The following is a 10,969-nucleotide window of genomic DNA, read 5'->3' as shown; positions in this document are numbered from 1 at the left end:
CCCACGACGAAAACGTCAGGCTTTGCGATGTACAAAAGCCTGGCGTTTTCATCTCGTGATGCGCGCGTGGCGGGGAGAAATCCCCGGGATTTCTCCCTCGTGTGAATAACCCTTAAGCCCACCTACTAAGTTCTGTAAAAGAAAGGTTCGTGGAATAAAATGTTTTCAAGGAAATTTCAAATTTCTAATTGATTTGCGTTATCTGATACGCAGAAAATTACGGTCCTCGGGAACATGACGGTCTTTTGCAAAGTATATCGGAAATTGGTCGTTTCGGTGAATATGGCACATATGATTCAATGCAAAGAAACTCTGTAGAGCCTTTGAATAAAAAATGCACGTATCCAAACGTTTAATTACTTCTCATAGATATTTTATAACTTTCATCAAAAATATCCCCGGAGAACATTACGACTCCTGCTGTTTAGTTTCCCTTTTAGTGAACCCAGCAGAGGCGCGTGTAGAGAAGGCCACAAAGCGGTAATGGTAAAAAAAAAAGTTGGGGACATGAGACCATAATTTTATCTAGGGCGACAAGTAACATATATTTAAAGGTGAATATATACATAATAATTTATTACCTCGTTATTTATCTTCGATATGTTCTTATCTGAGAACATTTCTTCGGATACGTTATTCAAAATCCGTGCGGGATAGCTTTTTGAATGGATGTGCTTAAACATAATCACGCTTTACTAAAAAAAAAAAAACGCTTTTTGTTTTTTTAATTAACGTGCTAACGTTTCAACGCTTCTTAATTTATAAAGCAATAAAATAATACTTCCCATAACTCACAAAAAGTTTAACAAATTCAAAGTCGCTTTCCCACAATGCCTTTGGGAATGCGGTTGTTATGACTTTACGACGGTTCGATTCAGGTCAATGAAGGAAACGTCCGGTGAATAAAAAGTTTGCAAGGAAATATCAAAATTACAATTGATTTGCGTCTTATAGTACACAGGCAATTACAGTACCCGGGAACATTGCGATCTTTTTGTGAAGAAAAGGAGCAATAATTTTGTGAATGTGACCTATAGGATTCAATGCAAAGGAACTTTGTACAGCCGTGGAATAAAAACTATACGCGTTAAAATTTTGTAATTACTGCTTATTGATATTTTATGACTGTCATCTAAAGATTTGGAAGACGCTTAAGCTTTGCCTTTAAAGGGCCCCTGAAAAAAAAAGGTTTTTTTTTTAACAGTCTGGTTCAGACACACGTGTTCACAAATTAATTTTACACGAAGTTTTTTTTTTTTTTTAATTTTTTAAAGCAATATTGACGGCGCCAAACGCGATTTAGTCGGAAGCCACCTCCCTTTCCACTTGTTTTCTCTCTCGGCATTTCGGGCTCGCGGAGGAGAGGCGGCTTCGCCTACACAACCGAGATGGTCATTCAGGAATGACTCATGACGTCACGAACTTCGTGTACAGAATTTCAAATAAATTTCTCACCGTCAATATTGCTCTAAAACTTTTTTTTCGCATAAAATTTATTTTTTGACACGCGTGTCCTCGACCAGACTGTTAAAATTAAAAAAAAAAAATCTCGTTTTAGGGGTTTTTTAAGAGTGGAACGCGATAGCGTTATCGGGCCCCGTTCGCATCGCCTTCTCGTTCGCTGTGCAAGCGTGCCTTGCTTGGCCTGAGCAGGAGCAGTATTCCAGGGATTTTATCAGTAGCGTGACTGGCTCGCAACCGAAGGGTCATCTGGCACATCGGGCAGATGTGCCAGATGCTTCTCTCTTTGACCGGCCTCTATGTCCCCGACAATGTTCTAACATCTCACATGATCGCGTAACCATTGCCTACTGTGGATTGACTGTTGTGGTGGCATGTAACACAACAGCGGTGGATTTCTCCTGCTGGAAGCTCAACATGAGGAGAACGAATTCCCAGGAAGGACTACGACAGAACGTGCGGAACCTGAACCGACCGGCTGCGGCGGCGAACCCTCTCCGGATTCCAGTCACCGTTTCGACAGGGATGACAAACTTTGGCAGTAACTACGGCGTCAACCCCCCCCCCCCCCCCTTTCCTTTCCCCCCTTCCTCTTCCCGAGCCAGAGCTACGTGTCAGAACCTGGCGGTAGAGAGTCCTCCCAAAATCTCTGTCACCACCTTGACTGAGATCACAGGGAGCACAGACAATGACAGTGGCACGTGCCGCCACGAGCCAGAGCTACATGGCAGCACCTGCACCAACGAGCTCTCCACTAACCATCTTCACTGGGAACACGGGGAGAGAAAGTGTTGGCGGTGAAAAAGCATTGGTACAAGCAATTATTATTTGACATAACTACTAAGACAACCTGAACTAAAGCTGTTTAAAGCGAGTTTAAGTGCAATGAACACCCTTCAAAACTGAAGGATGTTTGAAGCATTGCACCGCAGCACCCTTTTCTACACCTTTCAAGAAAAGTGTTTCATGCAACAGCAACCCTATTTCAGTTTTAAAAAGGGTGCTGAAAGGAAGGGATTCATGGGTGTAAGTCTCTGGAGCACCACCTCTACACCAAGAGTGTAAAATTCTTAGTGTATACACTATATGCACGATTACAATAGCTACACAGGAAATTGATGACCAGAATTTAACAAATGAAAGGGCCGTATATCTTACGCGTTCACGCTCATCGCTTTCTTTTCCTTGTCAGACGCAAAAATAACCGTAGCAGACGTTGATATACTACTGGCTGCCGTGATGCTCTGATCCTTGTCTATTTTTACTTTTTGCAACTTTCCTTTCCTGCCACGTTCTTAAAACAACTTTTCCTGTAAGCACACTATTTTTTCTAGCAGGGAACGTCCACCAGCGTCTTCCAAAATCAGCGCCATCCACTGCTGGTTGCAACATACGCGAAAGGCATTAGAAGTGTCCTCTTTGTATCCCTTTCAAAGGGTCACATCGCAAGGATTGCGTCAGGTTTCCGCCAAGATGTTGCGTGGTTTTCGATCAAATCGAGTGGCGAGTCAACTCAAGCAACTTCAGCAAGCCATCAATGGTTCTTCAAGGTCGCAGCTAATTCGCGATTCCAGCAACTCCGGTGTTTTTTCAACGGGACCCAGACTGGAGCCAGAGCTTTATACGTTGCCGCTAACGCTTTACAAAGACGAGACAACATCCATGTACTTGATCTACTCAACACAGCCTTCAGAAGACCACCAGGCGAATACCAGCAGTTTCTGGACATCGGTTGCGCCATCGGTGACTTCACGCGCGAAGTCTTGATGCCTCGATGCTTCCCCTGTCGAAGACTGGTTGGCACGGATGCTTCAGCAACCATGATCGACTACGCCAGACGCCATTTCGACCATTCACACATCACTTACGAGACACTGAACATAGCGCACGATGTGTCGCGGTTCTTGCAGACTCACGGAACGTTCGACCGTGTTTACTCGTTCTACTGTCTTCATTGGATCAAGGACCAACGAACGGCGTTCGCGAATATTGCCCGCCTGCTGGCTCCAGATGGCGAATGTCTGCTGCAGTTCTGTGCCCGGACCCCGGTTTACGCACTGTGGCGTGAGTTCGCACGCATGGATCGCTGGCGGTCGCATATCACGGTAAGCAAGATTTCTGCAATATCTGCACGATGTCGTCACGATGCCTTGGACAGATTACAGTTTGCAGGGAGGCCTGCCACGCAACCAACGAGTTTAATAAATTGCAGAAATGTATTGATAATTCTTATCAATAAGGGGAGCACGAAATTTGTCGTGCCTCTTATCAATAAAGGGAGCACGTAGCCAGGATTTTTATTGGGGAAGGGGGGGGGGGGGGCGCCCATGACAAAATTTTGTATGAGAGTTGGGGGGAGAGGAGGCCCCAGTAAAATGGAGAATTTCGGGGGGGGGGGGGGGAGGGGGGGGGGAGGCAAGTGCCAGGCGTGCGTTATGATTGCATTATGGTTTGTTATGCCTGCTTGCTTATGGGGAGCTGTGTGCACAGTTTCTAATGTGTTGCGTAAGTGACAAATATATACTCATGTGCTCCGCGAGTTTATCGAATGGTCAAGACAAGTCTAAATTTATAAAGGATTGTGTGAGGAGTATGCCTTAATTAGGCGTTTGCATGAGTTTTCCTTCTTCCGACGATACCTTTAGCTCCTTGAGTCATTCATGCTCGTGAAATGCGAACAGCCCCCTGCGGTAAGTGATGCAATCGCGAGAAGGGAGGCTGCTACGCTATCTATTGGCTGCTGTGCGAAGTCGTTACTTACGCTTGGTCATTCGGGAGCCTGCTACGCTTGCTCCTACTAGCGCCCAGGTCTCCTGCTACCACAGGCTTCCATGAGTAATCGGTAGCTGCTTGCGCTTACCTTCACCTCCTACTCGTGCCGAGCAAAGGCGTCGGGCTGCGGATCGCACGGTCCGGGCTTAAATTTCCGCTTGAAAAGTCTCGCTTATTGTGATTAATTGCGCCTGATCGCATTGCACATGATAAATTAAGACTAAGTATGCCTTCTATATACTTTAGATGCTAAAGTATTGCCTGCTATGGGTTGTGCATGGTTTAAGTTTTCTTGGCCCAGCTGTGTGTAACGTTTTCTCGTCACATTTCCGCATAACGCTTTTTTTTTGCATGAAATTTATACCATAAACACTCTTTGTTACTATGAAATGATATCGTGTTATCGCCTGTATATCATTTTACAGAATATAGAAGACTACATCCCTCCAAGTCAGGACGAGGAAGATCTGCGCTTTTACTTAGAGAAACTAATTTACGACGCGAATTTGAAACAGCACACTTGTGAGGTGCGTCGCAACGTGTGGACCTTTCCATCAGAAGAGCATCTGACAAGTAAGCATATACCCTTTTTACCATAACCACACTTCACACAGTAATCAATTCCTGGCTTCCCTGCAGAGCCGCCCGTAGGACGGCTCTGCGGAGATCCTGCAAAAACCGTAATCATAAAAAGCTTTTTTTATTTATTATTTTTTTTTTTTTTGCGAATAACGAGTTTGTTTATGTGCTAACGCGATATGTGAAAAGACGCAGGTAATTCCGCTGAGCTAACATGATCGAACCATATCATATGAAGGACGGTTTTCATTCGAGCCTGTTCTTGTCTCGACCTTCTCGTTTGAACTCTTTGAATCATCTCAAAACGTGCTTTTCGATTGAGGTCGGCGCATTTTGTCCGTTCTCGTTACATCTTTCGTGTTTCTTCCTCCGAGAAAAAAAAAAAATTCAAATGGAGACACTTTGAGGTGTCGATGGCTTGGACACCGCATATCCCTGAAAAAGCTTCTTCGAATGGGATGTTTCGAAATGCACCCCAATTGAAATATGTGGACAAGTAGCAGGATAGCTCTTGTGTCCTATAATAATTTACACCAACGTAAAGTTATTGCACGTTTTCAGTAACGGGTTCCGTATCGCTAAGGATGTCTAACATGGGTGTTGAATGGGAAGTTTCGTCGGTAAGGTTCGGATTCGGATTCATGGACTTTCAGATCGGGCTCAGCCTCCGCGTAGTCAAAATAACGGTTAATCAAGTTTGCATCTTTTTGGGGCAAGACGTATGCACTACGGCCATAATCAAATTAGCAGTTTTTTTTTATTTTTTTTATCGTTGCATGAATTTATTTTTACTTAGGAAAACACAAACACAATAGGTTGTTTTACTGTGTAAGCAACGCAAAATAATTAAAAAAAAAATGTTTTTGTTTTGTTGTTATTTTGTTTACCTTTTTACAGATTAATCAATCAATATATTTTTATTAATTGGCGATTTATTGTGTTTGCTATTTTTGATATTTGCTCCCCACGGCACAATAAAACCAGTCTACGTGCCTGTTTCACCTAAACAACGCGTCGAGCTTATTTCAGTAATCCGGAAAATAAAATAAAAAAGGAGAACCTTTAAAACAAATATGTGCCCAAATTAAAAAAAAAAAAAAGTCACGCAATGAGTACGATTTTTTTCGTACTCATTGCGTGACTTTTTTTTTTTTTTAATTTGGGCAAATTGCCGGAATGACCTTGGGGGGAGAGAGTTTTCGTAGCATCGGAGAGCGTTGAAAACCCTCGCCTCCGACCGTCGTATTGCGCGGTCGGACGTCGGATCGGACGGTTTCGTCGTACATGTGTTTCGCGCTTTAGCGTCAAGAACGAGCGCACGCCACACAACGCAATGCCGAAAACACGGAGAGCCGCGCCGCTTTTGCCCACATAGCTTCCGCGCATGCGCGGCCTTCTGGCCGTGTTAATAAACAGAGCCGCTCCGCGTGTCGGGGAGATATCTGACCCATTTCGTCGTTTACCCTGAGACTGGGGTTTTTTGTGAAGAGCAGAAGTAACAGAAAAAACAGACAGGTCTCTTAAAAAAAAAACCAGTCTCAGGGTAAACGACGAAATGGTTGACTTCCACCAGCTAGCCTGTACTTTGACTCTTTTCTCGTATATCTGACCCGTTTGTTTCCCCACACCTCGGTGTTTACTCAACACAAGGCCTGTGCACATGCCCACAGGCCTTATGGGCATGTCCATGTCATCTTCTACAATCAGCCCCGAGAAGGTCGCGTGGCGCCTCCTTACGGCAAACCGGGGTGACGCCACGGCGAGGAGGGAATTTTTCCCCGACTCGCCCCGCTCGGCCTGGAGGCTGACGACGCTAGCTGTCGGCGCGCTCGTTTGTATTTAATCTTTTTTGCGTGTTTTTCGCAGGAAGTGTAAATTTTCATATGTGCCTTTATTGAGGTGTGGCCTGTAGCTACAGGCGAAACTGTTGACAGGGCAGGCAACGCATGAATCACAGCTGGTATATGAAAATAAAGAAATATGGCCACAATGGCAGGAGCTTCACAATAGATTTATATCTCGCACAATCAATGCTGCTGATAGTCTGAAAGAATTGGCAGGTTATGTGTACTATTTTTTTTAGAGCGCAGCTCTTAGGGGCCCGTTCCCGGCTTGAGCGGCGTCGGCGTCGGCGTCGGCGTCGGCGTCGGCGTAACCGCAACTCTCGTAACCCTCGTGAGGGTTACGAGGGTTACGAGGGTTAATCTCATGAGGGTTACCCTCACGAGGATCACGAGGGCCACGAGGGTTATTTACCCTCGTAACCCTCACGAGGGCCACGAGGGTTATTTACCCTCGTAACCCTCACGAGGGTTACGAGGGTTAGTTACCCTCAAAAGGGTTACCTTCACGAGGGTTACCCTCACGAGGGTTACTTACCCTCGTAACCCTCACGAGGGATACGAGGGTTAGTTACCCTCCAAAGGGTTACCTTCACGAGGGTTACCCTCCACGAGGGTTACTTACCCTCGTAACCCTCACGAGGGTTACGAGGGTTAGTTACCCTCAAAAGGGTTACCTTCACGAGGGTTACCCTCACGAGGGTTACGAGGGTTATGAGAGTTACCCTCACGAGGGTCACGAGAGTTACCCTCACGAGGGTCACGAGAGTTACCCTCACGAGGGTCACGAGAGTTGCCCTCACAAGGGTTACTAGGGTTACCCTCACGAGGGTCACGATGGCTACCCAGGTCACGTGACCCCCGGGGGGGTCACGTGACCTGGGGATACCCCCCGAGGTCACGTGACCCCCCGTTGACGTCATAGCCACTGATGACGTCATCAGTGACGTCACTGATGACGTCACCGGCACCCGCATCGTCATCGTCATCATCACTGATGACGTCATCAGTGACGTCACTGATGACGTCACCGGCATCCGCATCATCATCATCACTGATGGCGTCATCAGTGACGTCACTGATGACGTCATCGGCATCGTCACGTGGCCCCAGGTCACGTGACCCCCCGACGTCACGTGACGCCCCAAGGTCACGTGACTCCCACAAGGTCACGTGACTTCCCGCCCCCCGAGGTCACTTGACCCACCCCCCCCAGTACCCTTCCCTCCTCCTCCTCAAGAGCTGCGCTCTAATTCGGCGTTACAGGGAGTTGTAAACGGCTTTCATTTTTTTTTGTATCTGTTTTTAAACAAGATCGCCTAAGCAGAAAAGCTGCATGCTGCTCGAGCAACATGCTAAATACAGTCTGGGCCATGGGGAGAGAATCACAAGTAAGACAGCCCAAGTGCAGGAGCAAAGTAAAAAAGAAAAAGGAACATTTAATATATACATTGCTCGCATTTGACCTTTGCTGGATTTGGATCGTATCTCAATGGACTACACAGGTGGTATCTGTGGACTTGTTTATATTAACCCTCAAGTAATGTATAACAAACGTAAGCGAAGGTGTCTAGCTCGTTAATAGTCCCTTAAGCCCTTAAATTGAGATTTTACTTAAATCAAATTGTCCTGAAGCTCAAATACCAGAAGCTTTTCTCACGCAGACTGTCGCCCTTCACAGGTTCCACATTTTCTGCTACTAGTGATGCATCAAGTTGTAGATCTACAACTGGACAGACGTTCGAATGCTTGCTTTTACTGTTGTTTTCCTCTGTTGTCAGATAGTCCAGCTGTAGGGAGTTTGGAGGCTGAGGAAGCTTTTGGGGACCTGCGGCAGTGTCTCTTTTAATTGGAAATGACAATTCAGACTAAACGGTGTATTTTTCGAATACCCAAGACTGGAATAAAGAAAGTCAGGAAAAAGTATAAACATTCTAAATTACGGCACTATTGCTGTACATATTTTGGGCAGTTCAATACATATCATACAGGCAACTGGGGGCAATTCGGCCGTCTTTGAATGCTACCATACAAACTGATTTCCAGTAATTGTGCATCTTCTAAAAAATATGCCTGCATACGTGTATAAACTATATAATTAATTCACGAAGAAGCTACATTTATGTAAAACAACCCTGTTCCACGAGCACTTCCAAGATCATCAGACGCAGGGCCTTTAAAACATTTGCGAACCAGCGCATGCATGAGTGGCAGCGCAAAGTCGGGGTCGCGAGCTAATTTGCCGACCGATTAAAGGCCCATGATATAAATGCCACTTCAAATGCCTTGAAAGCGGGATGTAATATCGTCCTAAATCATGAACATGCAAGGAACAGAATTCCAGCGTCTGAAACACTTGCGCCACCGCTTCACCGACCCTTCGCAAGATTGCCTTGTGTCGTGTGGACGGACGGGGAGGTTCATCGGCGGAATTGCCTCCGCCGATAGCTTTCAGGATTTGTAACCTAATTTTAATAGTAAAAGGGACAAACAGGCTTATAAAATGTACGGAGGTACGTCAATATCGGCCTAACTCAACGTCTTGTACACCGGGTAAACGAAGTCCAGCTCCTCGAACAGCTTGCGGCACACAACGCCAAACCAGGAAACCGGTGTTGGGAAGCGAGCCGATGCGAGATCGCGGAGCGGAGTCCTCCCCCTGACGTCACGGTACACCTCCCCCAATCAGGGCGCGGCGACCGCAGCGACGCTTGTGTTCGCTCTCGTGGCTAATAGAGCGCGGGGCACAGTTTAATGTAAAAAAATACAATCGACGAAGCGACGTTAAGTACCGGATCTATTCTCAGAGAATGCGAGCTTGACCCACTTCGGCTTTTGTGCTGAGCTGGGACCGTGCATGCTGCATTGTTCATGCAGGCCGGAGTGGAAACAAAAGAGCCCCTCCACCCCCTCACCGGAGAACACGAACTCCAGCCGAACGCTGACGCCGCGTTCGGATATGTCGACCGAGCGCTGAATCACTGTATTTGTTGTCCCCATCCGTGTAATTCTAAAGTTAACCGCTTGGGGCGTCACGGTCGCTCCTCCTCCCCAATAGGGTCCTGCTGCGCAAGCTTTTGCTCCACGTGTTCCGAGCTGCAGTGCGCTAACAACCTTGGCCACCGATGTCCCCCGCAGGTGCGGAAGCCGGTCCACTTCCACGGCCCGGACGAGACGCTTCCGCAGTGGCTGGCAGCGCTGCACGAGCACGTGGTAGCGGCCGACGCCTATGTGGTACTCTGCCCCGAGTACAACCGCTGCATCTCCCCCACCCTCGCCAGCGCTATGGACCAGTTCCCTCCAGATTCGTACCGCCACAAGCCGTGCGGCGTGGTCGCCTACAGCGTCGGCAACGGGGCAGGCCTGGTGGCTGCGGCGCAGTTGCGGAGTTTCCTGGGACAGCTCGGCATGATCACGCTGCCCTTTAGTAGCGTCAATGCCAAGATACAAAAGTCGCTTTCCGAGGACGGCACCCTGCTCGACGAGGAGTTCGCCAGGGGAATCAACAAGATGCTCGGCGAACTCGAGTGGTACTGCACCGCGCTTAGGAACCACAAGGACGTGTGCGGACTACCATCCTAGCAGGATAGTTATACTTTGTTTTGGGCACTGACGGGCTTCCACCTCTTCTGTACATATAGGAAAGAAATACTTTATTACTATCTCGCACGCTGCAAAGAAAGGTGTTCTGGGTATACTTTATGTCCGGTGATAAACTATAAAGTTATACTTTGTTTTGGGCACTGACGGGCTTCCACCTCTTCTGTACATATAGGAAAGAAGGACTTTATTACTATCTCGCACGCTGCAAAGAAAGGTGTTCTGGGGATACTTTATGTCCGGTGATAAACTATAAAGTTATACTTTGTTTTGGGCACTGACGGGCTTCCACCTCTTCTGTACATATAGGAAAGAAGGACTTTATTACTATCTCGCACGCTGCAAAGAAAGGTGTTCTGGGGATACTTTATGTCCGGTGATAAACTATAAAGTTATACTTTGTTTTGGGCACTGACGGGCTTCCACCTCTTCTGTACATATAGGAAAGAAGGACTTTATTACTATCTCGCACGCTGCAAAGAAAGGTGTTCTGGGGATACTTTATGTCCGGTGATAAACTATAAAGTTATACTTTGTTTTGGGCACTGACGGGCTTCCACCTCTTCTGTACATATAGGAAAGAAGGACTTTATTACTATCTCGCACGCTGCAAAGAAAGGTGTTCTGGGGATACTTTATGTCCGGTGATAAACTATAAAGTTATACTTTGTTTTGGGCACTGACGGGCTTCCACCTCTTCTGTACATATAGGAAAG

The 10,969-nt window shown here is 46.7% G+C and overlaps 1 protein-coding gene and 1 pseudogene across 1 annotated transcript; both read left to right on the top strand.

Moving 5' to 3' along the window:
- The first annotated feature begins 2,934 nt into the window (after positions 1-2,934).
- Positions 2,935-4,832, top strand: LOC121047563 (annotated as a pseudogene).
- A 4,860-nt stretch (positions 4,833-9,692) lies between these two features.
- On the top strand, positions 9,693-10,293 carry LOC120844153. Its single transcript, XM_040215778.1, has 2 exons — positions 9,693-9,866; positions 9,958-10,293. The coding sequence occupies exons 1-2, from the start codon at positions 9,779-9,781 to the stop codon at positions 10,233-10,235; spliced, it is 366 nt and encodes a 121-aa protein (XP_040071712.1). The 5' UTR covers positions 9,693-9,778; the 3' UTR covers positions 10,236-10,293.
- The last annotated feature ends 676 nt before the right edge of the window (positions 10,294-10,969 follow it).

The sequence above is a fragment of the Ixodes scapularis genome, unplaced genomic scaffold (genome assembly GCF_016920785.2).
Source record: "Ixodes scapularis isolate PalLabHiFi unplaced genomic scaffold, ASM1692078v2 PGA_scaffold5__190_contigs__length_132052651, whole genome shotgun sequence".
In the NCBI taxonomy this organism is placed as follows: domain Eukaryota; kingdom Metazoa; phylum Arthropoda; class Arachnida; order Ixodida; family Ixodidae; genus Ixodes; species Ixodes scapularis.
The sequence above is the reverse complement of the archived record's forward strand: the minus strand, read 5'-3'. Positions and strand labels throughout refer to the sequence as shown.